Source organism: Ixodes scapularis, unplaced genomic scaffold (genome assembly GCF_016920785.2).
Source record: "Ixodes scapularis isolate PalLabHiFi unplaced genomic scaffold, ASM1692078v2 PGA_scaffold12__126_contigs__length_90152505, whole genome shotgun sequence".
NCBI lineage: Eukaryota > Metazoa > Arthropoda > Arachnida > Ixodida > Ixodidae > Ixodes > Ixodes scapularis.
The window spans coordinates 22,993,392-23,013,693 of NW_024609838.1; the positions used below are offsets into that span (position 1 = coordinate 22,993,392).

At 47.7% G+C, this 20,302-nt stretch overlaps 2 protein-coding genes across 2 annotated transcripts; one reads left to right on the top strand and one right to left on the bottom strand.

The window, feature by feature from the left end:
• The first annotated feature begins 10,619 nt into the window (after window positions 1-10,619).
• LOC8051104 (spidroin-2-like) lies at window positions 10,620-18,919 on the top strand. Its single transcript, XM_029992068.3, has 3 exons — window positions 10,620-10,892; window positions 13,557-14,417; window positions 17,175-18,919. Exons 1-3 carry the CDS (start codon window positions 10,624-10,626, stop codon window positions 17,278-17,280), a joined length of 1,236 nt encoding a protein of 411 aa, XP_029847928.1. The 5' UTR covers window positions 10,620-10,623; the 3' UTR covers window positions 17,281-18,919.
• LOC8051105 (transmembrane protein 203) lies at window positions 18,885-20,294 on the bottom strand. The gene has a single exon (XM_029992069.4). It carries the CDS (start codon window positions 20,039-20,041, stop codon window positions 19,640-19,642), a length of 402 nt encoding a protein of 133 aa, XP_029847929.1. The 5' UTR covers window positions 20,042-20,294; the 3' UTR covers window positions 18,885-19,639.
• Between the last annotated feature and the right edge of the window lie 8 nt (window positions 20,295-20,302).

Consider the following 20,302-nt stretch of genomic DNA (forward strand, 5'->3'; position numbering starts at 1 on the left):
AGGATATTATGAAAGTGAGCAACGACAAATGTGATACTTGAAACAGAAATTCAATATACAAAGCGGGCTTATACTTATCCCAATTGGCATATGAACGTATCCTTTCATAATACGCGGCTGAATCATTCAACGTCGTGTTCTCTTCGTCAATCTTATTAGTTACTACAGTCCCGCCCCCCTTTCCCCCCAAGGAAAAGAAAATAGCAAACAAAATGGCTACCGTCTTTTATTGCATTTTCCCCACTTTCGATCTTGTTTATTGTTTTACTGCACGGAGTGAATGATCTTCTACCAGACGTTTCAGATTGCTGTTTTCTAGAATAGGTCTTCGTTTTTACTATATCTTCCCTTTCTCAAATGTAAAGCACGTCCACCTATTTATGACGACTATCAGAACCATTCAGCATATGGAAGGCACATTCCATGTTTTCATGACATACCTTATAGTTTTGTATGTTGTTACGAACGAGTAACGGTCTGCAATTAGAGTAGAGTCCCATTTGGTATTCATAAGCATAAGGCGGTGTTGACTTGCGCCGTCTTTAATATTTTCCCTCCAAGAACGGCTAGCACCTTTCATCGTGTTTAACGCGTCTTACCAACTGGTTAAATGTTCGACCTTGTTATACTTTTGCATTTTTTGCTGTTGCTGGGATAATAGTTCAGAGATCCATTGTTGCAAATTTGGATGGATGGAATAACGAATGAATGATTCCTTGTTGTGATGTTTCATCAGTTGCACCAACGAACTTTGACGTACATACTTTATAGTCTCCACAGAAACGCATGCATCGACTTGCGCAATTCTGCTGATGAGCAAGTGATGTTGTCCTGATGACAGTCCAGTCCAGGCTCATCTTTGGAACTACGTTCACTGTTTGTCTTTTTACTAACAAGTAGATGTTGTTTCTTTCCTTATTTTATTTTAGCTTATCACATTTCTTACAAGTAATGATAAAATCTTCTCTACTACTCATTGGTTTGTAGCTTAATTATAGTTGTTATGGCGCAGAAGAGGCTCATCATGTCTGCATTACATGTGTTGAGGTAAAGATCGAAGTTGAAGACCAACTGTTTTAAGAGGATTTATGATTTGGAAGTTCTGTTCAATATCAGCGTTTTCTCAATGTCCTAGGTTGACAGTCACAACATCGATGATTGCCCAGCTACCGAAGTTGTGGGAGCTCGATTAAACGGTTCACATAGGAAAACACTACAAAGTCCGTATGTACATTTTCTACCTGATTTAGACCAATATTCTTTTTTAATTGCAGCCACAGTTACCGTGAAATGAATATTGAAACCCGTTGTTTAGCCCCACCTGAGACCGCTGCACATTTGATGCAGTCCTGGCCGTCTATCCCCTGAAAGTAACGACGAAGAACTACCGGCATTTGATGCATCCGCAGGGGTTTCTAGTGTTTACCTTCTTTTTTTGTGTAGTTTCTTTGGATATTATGGGGATGTTTCGGTTTAAGACATGTCATGAAGGCGAGCACATGCTTTCGCGCCATCTTCCTGAGTTGATGCTGTGCGCGAGCAGTGGTACCAGCAAGATGTCTCACTCTCGCATAACATAAATATTGCCAAATTTTTTTTCCCAAAAATATTTTATGTCGAGGCGACTCGTTTTGTAACACAGAGTGTGTTTTATCAGCCGAATTTAATGAGAAAACCGTCACTAAGGATCGTGACGTCGTGGCGCCATGGTGTCACGTGACATCACACTGTGACACGCACGTGACACCATGTACCACCATGGTGTCACGTCACGCCGTGGACATCTCGACCTCAAACGACACCGTGGCGTCAGTCATGTGACCGCGTGACATCACACACATACATTTCGAGCGTGTGCCCAGCTCTATCACAACATATTTCGTGCTCACCGGTTTTTTTTTTTTTCTTGATGATTAAGCTAGTGTAATTATTTTTTTTTATTTCCTCCAACAAACGGATTTCACCGATTTTTTTTTCTGTCATTTAACTATTATTGCTGATGGAAGCTAACATTCTTCCTTACGTGCCAACGGTAATAATATGAAGACCGTATTTTAAAAGGGACCAATGAGAGACAGAACGTTCCCTGAACAGTCAGCATGTCGTCAAAGGTCTTCTCTGCACCCCAATAGAAAGTGGAAGTTACTTCGTTTGACCTTGACGAACCACAGGGATTTTGTAACCCGCGACCGGCGCAGACGAACCACCGTAAAACAATACATTTTCCGTTTTCGTAGAGCTACTGCTGCAACGCAACACAGCTCCCTGGTCGCGCTGATTGTCTACACTGCCGTGGGGCGATGCGCAGAGCGCTGCACGTCCGGTTTAACTTACGTGACTTTCACATGACGCAGTTCCGTTGGGCACATTGGAGCCAGAACCGCCTTGTTAACAAACATGTTCTATGTTACTATATATCTGACGAAGTGGCGTTGTTTCATCATGGACCCTACGTCCGTCTAGATGGACCTCAGTCGCACAAGGTCTGTAGGTCGGTTACGGTTAACTAAGTCATTGGTCGCAATATTATACTGCAATGGGAGCGAGGCGTACGCCAGGAGCCCCGAGTCAAATCCTTGAAAGGCGACAATGCTAAGCGTTGGCTTTTGCGGCGAAGACACTAAAGCTAAGGAATTGCAAAGATGTATAGCCGTCGTGGCTTGTAAGACTGCCAATTTCGCTGAATACATTTGTTTTCCTCTCTAAGGGTATTAAGGTTTTGGCAGCGGCAAGTTGGTCTTTGTTCAAGTGGCGTCTCTACTGTAGATAGGCAGCTTCGCCAATGCGTTATGACTACTACATCATGAGTGATTACATGATCGTACACCGGTACGATCCTGATCCGGATCACCTAGCATTCCCTGGCTACCCTAACCTACTCAGTGAACACAAAAATACCAATCTTTCATAACCCCAAAAAAGCCCTGCATAAAAACAAAAATACCGTGCGTGTGTTTGCGAAGGTTCAGTTACAAGCCCGTCAAACGCGATTCAAAGTGCGCCGACGCCATTGTTTGATTTCGAAGCGACAATAAGTTACTTTGCCCAACACTTGATCTAAGCCTTGCGGCAACTTTGTGAAGCAATAAAGTAAGAGCAGTGAAAACCTCTGGTTAGCGGTGACATTGAACCCTTATTCGTTTCAGCATGGATTACGCTTTATGCGAGATAGGCGAGAGGCAGTGTATGTAAGGAGCACGGTGGAATAGCTCGTATAGTTATTGTGTGCTCAACACCTACACCGTTTTGATGTAAGAAATCATTGCATTGTGTGTATGTTTAGACATCGTAAAGTTAGTCAACCCCAATGGGCGATTGGCATCTTGGAGCTGAATGTCTGGCTAAATGCCAGTAGCACTGCACTGACATTTTACCAGTGCGGTGCCATTGCTCATCGGGGTCTTCAACGTGCATCACGCAGTGGTGATACACGACCGCACGCTAGTCTAGATCGAAACGGGCAGAAGTGGGTATTCTTGAGGTTGGCGTTTTGATTTGTCGGTTAGAGAAGATTACATCCTGCTGACGACGTCATAGCGGTCTTGGGACGGTCCTGCAAAGGCTACCACAGCAACGCTCTCGGTCGCACACGTCTCGGCGCTGACCCAGAAGAGATCATCGACGTCACCATGAGTCCCGGTGACCGTAAATGGCTGCCGGCCGATAATCAGCGGTTCTCCCTGGTTTGGCCGCCATCGTACTGGAAAGGGAAGCCTTGGCGAGGAGGGGAGATATAGAATGTCGTTCCTTCATTGCGCAATAGGGCGTTCCTCCTTCTCCTCCTCTCAACGACGGCGTGTGTATGTGTGTGTGTTTGTGGTAACTGGAGGCAATTTCCGGGCTGCCGCTACTCTGTTCCCACGGCCGGCGAGTCCAACGGCTGGGCCGTCTGCTAAAAAAACAGGTTTTTGCGTAACGATCAAGGTCAAGCTGTATTTAGGGACAGCCGTCCGTCGACCCAGTTCGACGTCTGCTTCCTCGCGCTCTTTTGGACTTCTTTTATTGTTTTTATTTCTTCGTATTATTATTTTTTGTTGTTCGTCCGCTTCCTTCCTCCGTCGCAGTCTTCAAGTTCCTACCAGGTTCTTTCCCATCTAACCGTTAGCCTCGTCGGAGGGGGAGCTCCCACAGCGAATCCGGTCGCCGACTCGCAGACGAGAAACACCCAGACCCAGTTTCCGCCATTTTCTTCCTCTATTATGTCTTCTGCTTTTCTTTTTTTTTTTTTTTCGTGTGTTTTTGTGTGTGTGCGGCGGTTTAGCTGAGGCGATGCTTCGCACTTTGCAGAAACTTCTCACGAGTGCTCGTCATTCCTTTACCAGTGTGTCCACTAGAGTATGCACGTTTTCGAGCAGCTAAGCTTCAAAAGCTGGTCTGGCTACTGTGGGTTAAATTTGGAAAACGCTTTGTTGGGGAACCAGTCTGGTAACCGCGGGCACATCTTGGAAAGGCTTGACTATCTGACTATGCAAGATAGCGGCGCCCAGGCCACACTTTCAGACGTGGATAGTTAGGGTTCCTGGTGTTCGGCGTCTATTCCTGACAGGATACAGCGTAAAGAGAAATCGGCGTTTGTTGCGTTAAAACGAATAGAAACTTATCGGTGTTTATTTTGCATGGTCGTGCTTTAAGCTCGTAAGAGAATTGAGAAAACGACCTAAATAGGCATTTAATAAATGATATAGCGCTTGAGACAAGGACAAAGGAGACTGTACAACACAGGGAGCTGACATCAACTGTTCAAACATCGTGAATCGTGAATCCGCCCTTGTCATCGTCTTAAGCGCTACCATGTTTTTGAATACCCCGTCCCAATTCTCCCAACAATCTGCCCTAAATGAGCAAACTGCGGCGCAGAATATCCAACGAAACTGCAGTGCTATATATTTAATGTAAAATTCCCCTCAGTTATAGCTTTTTGATCGCATATCGTGCTTAAAAAAAAAAAAAAAAAAAAAAAAAAAAAGAACCTGTCATAACCCGCGTCTTAATTCCCATCAACTCTAGCGCAGTAACTTATCGACATGTCATGAACAAAATGACATAAACGCCGAATAACCGATGAGATTTTCGGTTATTCTTGTTTTATCCCCCGATTTGTCGAATAACTATCCGACGTACATCTGTCGTTAGTTCTGCAGATCTTATAGTGGCGCGCCTCGTGGTGCGCAGTGCGAGTTCGTTTTGCTTGCTTCTTTGAAAGCGACCTTGATGTCTCGTACTTGCAGCGATTACTTCGGCTTCTTACGTTTGGGTTTCTAGGCTTGCTACCGCCCGTTATAAAAGGTACATACATTAGCTTCCATCCATTCGTCAAGCATACCTGTAGTCACCTAGCATCTCATTTTCGCTCAGCAGCCAATCACGCTGCAGCATTGGTCGACAAAAACACAAAAGAACCAATCGCGATGCAAGAGGTGTAAAGATCACGTCATGTGTTTCTTTATTGATCAATTAATAAGGCTTCAATTTTTTTTTTTTTTTTTTTTTACAAACGGATGTTGCGTTTTTTACTTTGGTTTATACACAAACTGGCTGGTGTATATTAGGAAGTATATTAAGATGCACAAATAGGTTATTTGAAATCTTTCTTTCGTGCTAGGTTTTACTTGAACCACGTTCTGCTTCTCAAATCGGCCACTAGTGTCGGGCGGTCGATCTGGTTGCAATTATTTGTCGGAATCAGCTCCTCCAAAATAGCATACTTGTTGGTAAAAAGGAAAAATGCTAAGAAAATATTAAAAAAAGCTTTATCATGCTGACAAAGAGTGGTAAGTACAAAATGTATGATAGGCCTTTCAGGAAAAAAGAGAAGAGCGACTGAACGGCACCGCCTATTGAAGATTCGTTGTTATTTTTGATCACACGCCGCAAGACGGCGCAGCATGACAGGAAAGACCGCGAAGCGCGCGACTGCGCCTTCGCGCGCCGTGCCAAAAAGTTTCTTTTTCTTTTTTCTTTTTTCTTTTTTTTTTTGCGTGTTTTGGTTACCGTTTTTGGGTAGCTGGGTAGCTCAGTCGTCAAAGAACTTCGCTCACAATCTCGTGGTACTGAGTTCAAATCGAAAACATACGGTTCCCTCTTATGGAAGTAGCGCTCTTCCGTGTCGGTTTTTCTTTACAGCCGGCTGTTACATCCAAACGTTACAGAACTCCATTGAAATGGGCCGATAAAGCATATTCTGTGTTAAAATGTGGCTGCTGGGTTTTCTTCGCGCGACCCATGTACATACCCCGCGCTATTGCTTCTCCGCAGTGCACACGTTTAAGAGGTGAAGCATGCTTGGCGGGCGCAGCCGAGACCCTCGGGGCGCACACTGCATCAGTCCGTATTTTGTTCCTGTCGGGGCGCCATCCACACCAGCCAGCCAAACAAACAGACAAACAAACAAACACTGCTCGAAGACACCACAAAAACACTTCGTCACTAACCTTGTTGGACGCGCGACAAGCTGTCCACGAAACAAGTTTACCGACAGTGGGTTCCGTGGAAGATTGCTTGGAGTCTCTGAGGAAGGCGATCTTTTTTCTTGTCCGCGAACAAAACGTCGGTGCGTGTTCGCATGGTGGGGCGTGCTCTTGCCCACAAGCGACTATATATATATATATTTTTTTAATGTAACTAGCTTTTTTGTAAGTAAAAAAAGCAGGCACTTGTCGACGTTTGCGGTGTATGAGAATTTTTACACCGACAGCTGTTGCTGGGAACTTTACCGGGGAATGGCGTGATCGTTCTTCGCGAAAACACCCGGTGCTTCGAGCATGCACGCGCAGCCAGAGCACTCGTCGAAAAGAATCGAGCGCGTACTGGATGACAGACGTTCGAAAAAAAAAATAACGTGCGCGTGAGGCAGATTATGGCGTTCAAAAGAGTTGTCCTGCCGCTCCCACTTTCACAGTTTCTGTAGCAGCCGACACCCCATTGTGCGGGCGCGTGCCCACGGTCATCGAGCAGATTTGCAAGTACCCTATGGCTATAAAGGGGTATCCACACGAAGAAGAAATCCGCCCCTTTCCTCCGCGGAGCGCGCATCACGTGAGACATACGTCATCCCTTTTTGACGCCTCGCTGGCCTCGCGCCGCCATTCTCCTCCGTGGCGGAGGCGCGGAGCCTTCGTACTCTTAATAGCCGATTCACACGACGGACCAAATCGCGATTTTCGTCCGCGGACCGTGTACCACGTGACCGGCACGTCACCGATTCCTGCGATCCGCGCCTCCTCCGCGGAGGCGCGGACTGATAAAGTCGAGCGCCTTTTTCACTCGCGGACGTTTGGCGGCAGACTGACTTGGAAAGCATTTAGTCTGGCAACGGTACATTGTTTTCTTTGTATTTTGCTTCTGTGGTTGCCGTTAGAAGTTAAATATAATGGAGTTACGCTCAATTGACTAAAAAGATCCCAAGCCATAGTAGAACGCTTTCATAAATTAGTATAGAGGAGGTTGCGTCGTTGCGTCGTTGCGTTTTGTGCGTTTGTTGGTTCATTTTGTCGTACGGTTCTTGGTTCCACGCGTGAGAGAAACTCCAAAAACTTTGTCCGGCTGACGCGACGCAGGTTCCGGTGCTCCTCCGGGTCCGTGTCAAGAAGCTCCCGTCAAAACTCGTCTAGCACGCCGCGATAATTCTTGCACGTCCAATCAGGATTTCACCGAGCGAGCCCTCTCTTGTGGATGTGGTGTGCTTGAGTGTTGTGCACGAGCGCGGAGTGTGTGAAGGCATCTCCAAACGCCCCTCCGCGAGCCGAGAAGTTCGTCGCGTCTACGCCGAAGCTTTCTCGGGCAGGATCATGCCTGTGTCACTGTCATGCTTTGGGTTAGTAAAGTTAGTGGCGCTTCGCGCGAAGCCTGTCCCGGTGTTTTGTTCTCGATCTGTACGTAGCAGCGGCGTACGATTCTTTATCGCGGTAGCAACCGTCGATTTCTCTCTTGGACAACGGTGCTACTGTGCGATGTGGGAGTTTCGCGGCACTGTGGGGTGCGAACAGGTTCGGTCCGTCCTCACTGGCGTCTGCTCGTCGTCTCCCTCGTGTGGATGCGCTTGCGAGACGGACGAACCGCGGATATGTCGTCACGTGATCAATCCGTCCGCGGATCAGTCCGTCGTGTGAATCGGCTATAAAGGGGTATCCACACGAAGGAGAAATCCGCTCCTTTCCTCCGCGGAGCGCGCATCACGTGAAACATACGTCATCCCTTTCTGACGCCTCGCGGCGCGTTCTCCTCCGTGGCGGAGGCGCGGAGGCTTCGCGCTGTCAGCACGAAAGCTCCGCAGGTGCACGCGGCGGAGCCGGGGACGGAGTTTCCCGGGTTGTTGACGTCATGACATCCGTCCGCGGAGTTCTCCTTCGTGTGGATACCCCTTAAGGGGTATCCACACGAGGGAGAACTCCGTGGACGGATCTCGTGACGTCAACAACCCGGGAAACTCCGTCCCCGGCTCCGCCGCGCGCACTTGCGGAGTTCTCATGCCAAGAGTACGAAGCCTCCGCGCCTCCGCCACGGAGGAGAACGAGAGAACGGCGCCACGAGGCGTCAAAAAGGGATGACGTATGTCTCACGTGATGCGCGCTCCGCGGAGGAAAGGAGCGGATTTCTCCTTCGTGTGGATACCCCTTTAGCATGAGAACTCCGCAAGTGCGCGCGGCGGAGCCGGGGACGGAGTTTCCCGGGTTGCTGACGTCACAACATCCGTCCGCGGAGTTCTCCTAGAACTCCGCAAGTGCGCGCGGCGGAGCCGGGGACGGAGTTTCCCGGGTTGCTGACGTCACAACATCCGTCCGCGGAGTTCTCCTTCGTGTGGATACCCCTTAAAGGGGTATCCACACGAAGGAGAACTCCGCGGACGGATGTCGTGACGTCAACATCCCGGGAAACTCCGTCCCCGGCTCCGCCGCGTGCACCTGCAGAGCGTTCGTGCTGTCAGCACAAAGCCTCCGCGCCTCCGCCACGGAGGAGAACGCGCCGCGAGGCGTCAAAAAGGGATGACGTATGTCTCACGTGATGCGCGATCCGCGGAGGAAAGTGGCGGATTTCTCCTTCGTGTGGATACCCCTTAAGGAGCAGTCACTGGGCACCATATTTCTGGGTGCTGTTTAGAGCGCATGCTCAGAACAAGCCCACATTAACAGGCTGTTAAGACCGTCAATCTTGCGGGTGCGGAATGCACGCTCCAAGAGGACTGCGGAAGCTCGCCGTGAGCACGCGCTCAGCAGCAGCGCACACGGATATGGCCGCCAGTGAATACTCTCTATAGACGCTTTGCAGCAGCTGTGCATGGGCGCCGCCATAACTGACCTTCAGTTTTTGTTTTCTGTTATTGAATTTTCTTCACTTTATCATTGCCATAGCAGGCCAGATTATGGCCATCTTAAGTTCTATTGCGTCCTTCTACCCAGCATTGGCCTTTCTGGAAGCTCGTCAACACCCGTTTCAGTGGCTCGGTATCTCCATAAGACAAAAGAAGGTCAGCAATGGCGGCTGTAATCTGGCGCATGTGTAAAGCGTCTATAGGGAGTATTCACTGGACGCCATATTTGTGGGAGCTGTTTAGAGCGCATGCTCAGAACGAGCTCACATCAATAGGCTGCCAAGACCGGCACTCTTGATGGTGCGGAATGCACGTTGCAAAAGAACTGTGGAAGCTCGTCGTCAGCACGCGCTCAGCATTCGCGCACACAGCTATGGCCGCCAGGGAATACTCCCTATAGAGCTCGGAAAGTTTGTACACTGGTCCGAAGAACGCGACTTTCATTTGCGGCAGAAGGACTCCCAGTAACGACAACGACGCAAATAATTGCGTTGTGTGTAAGCTTATTAAGTGGCGGCTCTAGATGATAGTCGGTGCAGTACAGACCGCTAGCCTGGGGTTTTTAAGGTGCACCACCCAGTAATGATACATGACCGCACGCGGGTACGATGCCCATCCAGATCGAAACGGGCAGGGATGGGGATGGGACCCAGGATCCCTGGGTTATGCAGCGCGAGCTTTCGCTCCATGTGCTCCGAGCTGATGTGCGCTAGCTCACTCGGCCACCGATCTCCCGACCACGACGCCACAATGATAGTAGATTATACGTAAAGGCCGAGCTGCTGCCGCTGTAATACACGTGGCGCAATAGCGTAAAGGCACTTTTTTTTTTTTTTTTTTTTGCGGGCTACACATTAGGGGCGAACCTATCTCAAGTAACTTTTATTTTTCAACCGAAATTATTTGTTTCTGCGGAAGTATTAGCGCCAAGATGTTTCGGTGGCGACCTCTTCTGGTTTCCGTTCGTGACGTCACTACCAGAGTTTGCCTCGCCATGTCGCCATGAGTTGTAATCTTGACTACTTATTATCAGTTTCGAACTAAAATTTCGATTATATGTCTAAAAATAACACTGGAAAGGTTGGAGTCCTCGCATTCTTAAACCAACATCGTCACGGTTGGCACTTTGCGCTGATTTCCGTCCATGAAAAAAAAAAAAATTAAAATAAAGACGTCACAGTGAGCGTTTGGTCAGCAACAGTATGGGTCGAGCAAGTCGCTAATATACCGGGTGGAAACTATATAGTCAGAAATATACGGTATTTAGAGTATAACACTTTTTTTGTTTTCTTCCCGTCGTTTTCAGGGACAGCGTCATGAGGACATTCTTTCTGTTGTGCCTGGTGGGCGCGTCGCTGGCGGCGTCCCCGACGTCCTCGTCGTCTTCGTCTTCGTCGGTGTCCTCCTCGTCGTCGGTGTCTTCGTCGAACGGAGCCCCGTCGACCAAGCGGGACGACTTCAGCGTGGCCGCCTCGGCGAGCCATCCGGTCTATTCGCCGTCCGCTTCGTCGGGCGCCGCGGGCTACTCCGGCTCGTCCGGGTACGGAGCCTCGGGCTCCGGCTACTCAGGCACGGGATCCGCAGGGTAACCTTATTTTTACTTCCTGTCGTTCGACAAAGAATATACACTCTACCACGGTCCTTAAATCAACTACAAAACGCCCCTAAAATTTCACGAAAGCAATGTACAGCAGAAGGGTGTGTACTTGGGCTAGTTGGTTATTCATGAATAGGAGGTAAAAGCGCTAAAAAACGACGGACAAGTTGAAGAATGACGAACACCACAGAGCGCTATGGTGTTCGTCATTCTTCAACTTGTCCGTCGTTTTTTAGCGCTTTTACCTCCTATTCAATGTACAGCAGCGAGATTTAAACAATAAAAAAATCGTTCAGCCTTTCCACTCTCGTGAAGAAGGAAGACCAGCAGAGCTGTACTCGATACCAACTGTGTGCTTCTTCTTCGTCGTTGTCTGTTTTTCGCGCTGTTTCCTACGATGAATTCCCACCAACGCGCCCAACTATCCATTCTTCTATTATAGCTGGAAATGTTACCGCCATCTACGAGCGACGGCGGAAACCATACTGGTTGTGTGCTTGCCGCCGTCGCTTATAGATGGCGGTAGCTGTCCAGGCAGGTTTGTGTCGACATACCGGACACGATCCTGGGGAACTTGGCCCTTAACAGCTCCGCTGTAAAAGGAAAAACCAAATACGATGTTGTTGTTTTTTTGTTTTTTTTTTTTTTTAATTAGATGCCAAAGGTTCAGCGCTAGCTATGATCTTATTAAAAAGTTATGTTATTTTCTTAAACTTTTAATAAAAAATGGAGCCTATTTTTGCCCATTTTTTGTAACTGGCGCCCACCATGCTGATGCCATAGAGCTCCATGTATTTAAGAGCTGTGTCGGCCGCCATTTTTTTTTTTTTTTCATTGAAAATCTAAAACAAAAAACTCACATAACTTTCGAATAAAATAACGGCTAGTGCTGCAACTTTAGTGTCTACTTCGGACCGCTAACGCTATATTTGGGCAGAGAATAGGGAGTTTTTTGTTTTTTTTTTTAGATCGCTTTCGCTGTCCCGCAACGTTCTCCGCAACCCACTACGAGATCCAGGACTCTGCAGGCGAGGCTAGCATCGCGCATGCGCAATAGTGGCGTCTTCGTTCCCGAGAGCGTACCGGAGTTGCAAAAACGGTCTACGAAAAATTCCTAATGAGCACTGTGTGATGCATAGTTTATTTTTGCGTACAAAAAAAAATTTTTAATTCTTTTGAAAGCAAACTACACATTGCCGAACGCTCAGTCTTCTTCCAAAGTAATACGCTAGCGGTCCGGACCAATGCCAACGGTTGCAGTGCTTCCCGTTACCTAAGTCAAAAGTTATTTAGTTTTAACGAAAGATGTCTTCTTGCGAAGCCCACGAATAGGTGAAGACTAATGACGTCAGCTATACCGCGGGAACGGGCCAGATTTTCCCATTCAAAGCTACAGAAAATAATTTTTGAATAAGATAACGATTAGTCTTGAAATTTCGGCATCTGGTTTTGGCCGTTAGTGCTCCATATGGGCGGAGACTAAGTATTCGGCGATGCGTGATTTTTTTTTTTTTATGACACCTTGTACTTCTAACAAATAATTATGAACACGCCAAAATCTTTAACAATGTAGTTCAGTTACGAACTGCCCGTTTTGGCTTCGAAGTCCGACCGCAATCGGATCTGATAAAACCAATCAAACGGCGCCAAAAAAAAAAAAGTGCACCGTCACCGCGCTCCTTGTTTTCTGTGGCTTTGCAATGACCTGCTAAATCAATCGCGCCCCAATTAATGCGCCGTGAACCTGCGTCTTTTTTGTTGCGCGTGATTGATTTAGCCGCCGATCGGATTGTAGCATCGGCTACGCGGTCAAACTTAAATGTGAAACGGAGTCTACCGGTAGTTCTTCGCAGTATATGGAGCGAAATTCCATGCTTTGATGCGGTTGAACGACTGCACAATTTGGCCAGACAACTGGTTCGCTTCGAATGACCGATATTAAGGCGGAAGTATTTGAACCGCATTAAAATGCGTTTCGTTTCTACAATCTCGAAATTTATTGAGAAATCACGTTCTTGTTTCGATGCTTGGGAGTATACAACCGTCACGCCACCCTTTCTGATTATCTCCATGACTCGCCCGTTTTATTACACGACACAGTCTGTGATGGGTAGCCAGACATGGGTGGTTAGTCATGCAGTCCCTCTATTACATACTTTCAGAAGTATACATTCCAGACAGCTCCGTAAATAATTTTATTTAAAAAGTAGCAGATGCGCCTTCGTTCCTTCACCTGAAACGGCTGGCTGAGAAGTTAGCTCTTCCTCTGAACACTAATGCATGCGGTAAAGCTAGCTTGCCGTTGCCCACGATGCCTCACAATATGGAGACGTCAAACACAAGATCCATTCGAGCGAAGATTGTTTGTTTATAATAATCATTTAATGCATTTCGTTACTTACAACACAAATCATTTGCATTATCGTTTCATGACGTCTTTCTCTTTTAGAATGTGTTATAACACTAGTGACAATCACAGATTTGATGTGCCATTCACGCCAAACTAAAAAATAATAAAAAAAAAAGTATGAAGGACGCTTTTAGTTTTTCCAATCGGAAACCAAAATATTTGGTTCACTTATATTGCCCAATGTCCACAAATAACCCTCCGGTTTGCCACTTTCCCTGTAACGCCTTACTCGGTTCCCGCAGGTACGGTTCCTCGGGCTCGAGCGGAGGCTACGAAGCCGCAGCCTCCAGCACAAGCTACCAGAGCCAGGCGAGCCCCAACAGCAACCTCTACTATTACTACTACCCTGTCTCCAAGAACAACCCGCAGTCCGGCGGCGGCGGAGCCGGCAGCTCCGGTGGCTCCGACGCCGACTACCAAGCAAGCGCCGCCCAGAACTACGCCGGCGTGTCCTCGCCAGGCGGAAGCTACGACCAGAGCGGCGGCGGCGGATCCTCGTCCTCCGGCTACGGCACCGGTGAGGGCAGTTCCGGCTCGGGCTACGACGGCGACTCCAACGCCGCGGCCGCCTACAACGCAGCTGCTGCGGCCAGCTACCAGCAGCAGCTCCACGCTTACGCTGCTGGACAGGGCGGAGGCTCCAGCTACGGTCCAGGACAGTACGCTCACCTCAGCCAGCTGGCCCAGCAGTACGGACCCCAGCTCGCGGCTGCGCAGCAGTATGCGCAGTACGCTCAATCTGGAGGCGCCGGCCATCACTACGGTGGCGGCGGAGGCGGTGGCGGTGGACCTTACGCGTCGCCAGCGTTCCAGGGGAACTACGACACGTCGAAGCGGTACTACGGTCTTGGTTCCATGATCATGCCGTTGTTGGCCCTCGCGGGTCTCGGCCTGCTCATCCCGACGGTGACCAGCCTGAGTGGAAAGAAGAAGAGGTCCGTGGACGACGACCGGAGGGCTCACTTGGGGGACTACGCCGAGCGGCTGGAGAGGTACTTCAAGATCTACAGAGCGGCCGTGGAGAGCGAGGAGTGCATGAACAGGATCATCTGCGAGCTGGGCGACGCCATGAGCGGGGTCCGCGGGAAATCGGCATTGCTCACGTGAGTTGTCTGTCTTTTTTCTTGGGGTATGTCTACCACCTCGATCAAGTTGGGTCTTCAACTGGGACCAGTCGAAACCAATCTAGACCTGTTACAAAAAAAGTATGTTTAGTACGTTGTACTTACTTCAAGTGGGCTAAGAAAACTTCTGCGTTACTTGAAGTCCGTTCTCTGGGTGTGTACTCAGGGGCGGATTTAGAGGGGGGGGGGGGGGGGTCCCGATGTCCTGACCCCCCTCTTGATTTCTGCATGTGTAAAATTTGGGGCGTAAAACGAAGGAGAGGGAAGGGGTTTCTAATAGGGGTGCGGGAATAGTGGTTCGAATCGAATAGCGCAGTGTCATCCCTAGCATCAACAGCGCAAAGAGAGCCAGTTGCATCGGCTTTCCTTTGTACCACAAAGGCCATGAATGACGTCGTGCTATTCGATTCGAATCGCTATTCGCACACCCCTAGTTTCTAAGCATATGGTACGCTGACCAACACCTGACCCCTCCCTCAGGAAATTCCTGCATCGGCTCCTGTGTGTACTTGTACTTTACTCAAAAGCACTTCTTTTCCAGTACTTTCCAAAGATAGTACAACTCCCGACATTGCCCAAATTTGGTCTTGTTAAATTTGTATCACAAAATTATGATTTGTCAACAAATAAGCGCGTTATAAGTTGATTGTGTTCAGTAGTATGTCAGTGAGAGTAAAACAACAACTCTGTAGCCATTTGACTTGATCCAATATTCGCCGCCATTCCTGAAAATAACTGGTGCACCCCCGACTACCCCTGGGGAAATGCATTCCCTGTTAGGATAAATAAAGAAAAACACCGTATATGGGTGTGAAAGGGCATCATGAAAAATTGTGTTAAAATGTACTTGTACTTTACTTTGAAAGTATATTGTATTTGTAGTAATTCAAGTGCATTGCGCCTGGTGTATTTACAGTTGAAGTACATAACCTCTCACTTACTTTGTACTTCAAGTACTTTTTATGTGTAATTTACTCAACACTGTGCAAAACGTAAAGCGCCGTCCGCGGAACCAAACGGAATGCCGGGAACGCTCTGTACAGAACCGGTTGTAGAAGACGGTAGGGGCGATGGAGGAAACGCGGGCGAACGGGCGAGGACAGATGTTTAACTACGCTACCTTCTCTCGCTTTCTCTCGCTCCTTTCAGTGTCACGTGATAGATCAATGGTGTATTTGGTAGACGCAGCGGGAACAACGAGGAGCTTACAGAATTTCGCTCGCCGCCTTCGGGGATTTTCGCAAAGGATTCATTTGGCCCAGTTGAAGGCAGTTGCATCATGCGAGAACCGCTGTCCTGCATTTTATAGCAACTGTGCGTACCATTCTCGCTCGCTGCTCAGAGCTCCCCGAAGCGCGCCATGCAGTGGTACGGCATTTTATTTACATAAGTTAGGTACAAGAGACGAGCGTCCGTACTTCAAACTGCTAGTCTTTTGCAACGTAAAAACTGCGTGACAAACCCCGCCCATCAAAAAAGAAAGGACGCCTGATTAATGCGCTGACTGATGCTCCATCCGTTCCGTGATGTCAGAAAAATGGCCCGCCCGTACTGGACGGCGTAGTGACGCCATTGTTTTAAAATTGGAAATTGTTTCTTGCAAAACCCGTGCTCCTAGCTTTTATACACAATAAACAACGCACTATACCAGTCTTCGGTAAGCTAATATTTCAGGGTACTACAGGTCATGAGCACGTTAGGGTGAGGGGGGGGGGGGGGGGGGTGAGTTTGGAAGTTTCGCTAAGAGTAGGAAGTATTCTCATACAAATTTACTTTTAAGGAAACATTTATGCGAGTTTGCTTTGGCGCGGTTGCAGGCAGTATCTTGTAGTTACCCCTGTTGAATTAGTAATTTTTATTATATTGGGGACATATGGTAGGAAGCTATGGTGACATTCCGGAGTTTAGGACCATGGCATGTTTCTCGACTGCCCTATTATTTTAGGATGCATGTAATAAATGTGCATGTTGCACTGTGCAGTTAATATTTGAGGATGTAGCTTACATATTGTAACTGCCTCGTTTTTTATTGTATATAGTAAATCTGTGTTACTCACTGGACAGTAAGTGATACGTGCAGGAAATGGCTTACCAAGGCTCAGGATAGGCACTACCCTAAGCCGGTCCATGGCATTGAAAACGTCCATCGCCTAGGGAAAACTACTATGTTTATGATGTTGATAGTGAACACATTGGTAGGCCTTGAAGTTTATGAATCCGTTGTAAAAGCAGCTGATGTAACAACGTGTGTTTTCTTTCGTGTTTCTGTTCTTCCGGGTTTTAGCCCGTCCGGTTTTTATTTTTAGTTTTAATGAACGGGACATGCTTACAGCAGATATGGGGCCGCGCTGGTGTTTGATTTTATAGAAGTATACAAGAAACCTCTTCTAGACGTCTTGGCTAACCCAAGACGTTAAACGTGTCGTAAATATGTCTTTTAGACGTCTCATGGAGATATCTTCTAGATGTATACTTCGAGATGTCTTGTAGACGTCTCTGGAAGGTGTCTTGCAGACGTCTCGCGCAGCCCAGTTGGTGTATAGCCCATTATGTAACTGTTTCAAGACGTCTTGTACTCAGTGGGAACATTTCTTGTGCAAAACGTTGATCTCGGTATGCGATGCGTGTGTGTAAACATTAATGATGCCAAGAAAAGAACGAGACGTGTGCCATGGGCCAACATGTCCTAATGCTTCGTCCTTTCTCTGACGACAGCTCTTTCTCTCTGTCGAACAGGGTCATGGAGAAGTTTGCTCCCGGATGGATGACCAACAAGATGGGGGTCTTCAAGTCCGCTGCCCTCACCGCAGAGACCAGCAAATGCGTCCGGTACAAGTGTTGACGGCCGCAACCTAGAACGAAAGCAGACAGACGACCCCGCACCAGGCGATTGCTCCCCACCATCCTAGACTGCACACTAAGGACCTACCTGTGGGATGTAGTCCTCAGGCCTAACCGGGCGCAATCATTACTTTTATGAGACAGCAGGATCTGTCACAGATGCCCCCTGGAACAAATGAACTGAAGGATGTTGTAGTCTGGTTAATTGAGCCGTCATGACGATGATGGCAACCTCACGTTTGATGAGTGCCACATTCTAAATCAGTTTTGTCCTGGTACAGAAGCCATTGGCATCAGGGTCAAATCTCGATAGGTCACTCTGCAGAACCGTGCCAGGTGGCCAAGCCTACCTTGGGGCGGTCCTCCGTGCGACTAGGTATGCCAGGTTAGCTTCTTTTTTTTTTTATATATAGCATTAGTCGCCATAGTTAATTTGAAAATCCCCTAACTTTGGCCAAGTCCACCCTTCAGTGTCGTCGACTAACCGAAACACATGCCCCCATTGTTCATTCATAATGCGGTACACCATTTCCATCATTGTCAGCTCCAAGTCTCTAGTAGTCCTAACAGTTACGACTATCATCACATCAGCAGCTCTTTCTCTCCCCAGCCCATCCATTGTAAGTTTATTAATGCCTTTCCTTAAGACTTTTCTCAAGCGCTCCCTAAGGCACTTCCGAGGACCTTTCCGCTTGTTCCAGAGCCACAAACGACATTTTTCCATGCGCAGAAAGCTTTCCCTTCTAGGCAAGGAACTTGGCAATAACGTACATAAATGGCCATAGCAGATTAAACTAAAACCCAATGTTTTTCAGTCGCTTAGAAAGGCTCGTGGCAGCGGATAAATTCCGAGGCGGTGCGAAAATGTTTTGGCATCTCGCTTCGACGTTACTTTGTCCTCAGCACATCATGGTCAGCGTTTTTGTCGTTGTGTTAGGTCTTGGGTTTAGGCTCTTTTCACAAAACAAGCCGCATAGACGGCACCGGAACTTTCCTTCGATAAAATACGGTCAAACTACAAGCGGGCTTTGGTTTCCAATGCCACCGCCCCCCACCTCTTACAATTTCCTCACGGGCATTTCATATTATGGTAAGCTCATTACTTAGGGTGTATTTATTTATTCACGTGACTTAGCTTTTTTTTTTTTCGTCCACATCTCCAAAATACAAATGACACGGGGAGATGCGCAATAAAAAAAGAAATGAACAAACAAACAAGTGGAAATATGTGAATGCATCTTCTTACTTCATAGAATGCCCCACCAACCACACTGACTCTTTTTTTTTTTTTTGATCCTATATGTGTGTATACTATACAATGTGTTTTCTATACCTTTTTGCCAATGTAAGAGTTACTGGAGAACTCAACAAGTGTTTGGTATCCGAACTTGTCTTCTATTTTCTTCTTCGTGTTTTGTTCTTACACAAAGTGACCTCTACGGAGAACTTCGAGATAGTTGCTTTTTCTTGTCCGGAATTCGCCTTCAAGTTTGGCAGCATGTTGCAGTAGTTACGACACGGATGCCGACACTTCAACACCGAGAGCCTTTGCAAAGGCCTACTCCATTTTTTTTTTCTCTGGAACTTCAGGTACGGTTCGTAGAACAAAGTCAATAAATACTTTTTATCAAAAAAGAAAACGAAATTGTACAGGTATTTACAAATGCTTCTTCTTGTAGTTTGTATTACTTGTGGCATAACAAAGGTAGTAGTAGTGGTAGTAGCAGTATTCATAGCAGTAACGTCATTCAAACTGCAAGCCGAAAATTTCCTCTCTTTTAACTGTACAACGGCAAGTCTCGAGCAGTAGCTCCATCATGCCCGTTTATAGTAACGTGGATTACACTAGCCCTTGTGCTTCAGAAACTACAATATGGCTGCTGACTGAAAGTGGAATAGCATATTTCAAAACTTCGAAAAGACTTTCTTTCTTTCTTTGAGCCTCAGTGTTTGCAACAACTTTGTAAAAAAGGGAAGACAAAACAAAAAGACCTCTGCTGCAGGATGATACAAATGACTTGTCCTGCTACTGACATGAGGTTGTGAGGCGGCCACCTTACAAGTACCAAAATCGCGACGCGTTTTGGATCTAGTAGTAATAGTAGTAGTCTAGTGCAGTGACCCGAACGAGAGGTCACTGGGCTGTCATTGGCCACATTTTAAAGACGCACGATAAGGCGACGAATCAGATTCGCCCTACCTTTGCCATCGGCACACGATTGGTCACACTTCGGTGGCACATAGAGGGGCGTACAACCAATCGGACTAGTCGTGCATTTCAGGCAGCCATATTGTAGCAGACTGACTCTAAACAACGGCGCAACAGAGGCACCAGAACGCAAGACTCAAACCCCGAGGTGCTAGTGCAGTTGGCAAGCGCGCACCATTACGAGCATCAGGAGTATAAAAAGGGGGGTGAAGACTTCGGAATAGACGAGATGGCGCTGTCCTTCCAGCTTGAGGCAGAGCAGCAGTTTGAAGAGGAACATGAGCAAAAGCTGGACGAAACTCCAGAGCGCACGGAACGCGCCCGCCTTGTACACGCCTTCGATGTACTGGCGGATGAAGACGATCACGCAGAAGTAGGCGTTGAGGCCGTCGCAGATAAAGAGCGACACGAACACCGTCCACCACGAGATGTCCAGGGCGCTGTCGAGCTTCAGCACCACCATCAGCGAGAACAGCATCACGGAAATCAGGTGCACGAACATCTCGAAGACTGTCATGCCCAGCCATCGGGCCAGTTCTTTGAGGGTGAACATAGTCGGACGGTCCGAGGTCTCAGGACGGCTCGGCGCGGATCTCCTGGTCCCAGTTCATGGTGGGGCGAGCGGCGACCCTCAAGAACGTAGTAGAGGTTGCCTGTCCACGTGAACATCGAGGATAAGCCCGTAGACCTGCCGAAACTCGGCAGCCAGGCACATCTTCCGCAGCTTCTCGAGAGTTTTTTGCATTTTATTGTTTTTTTAGGGAGGAAGTTGCACAGTGTTGCCGATTTTGCGTCGCGGTTGTGCCAGAATTGG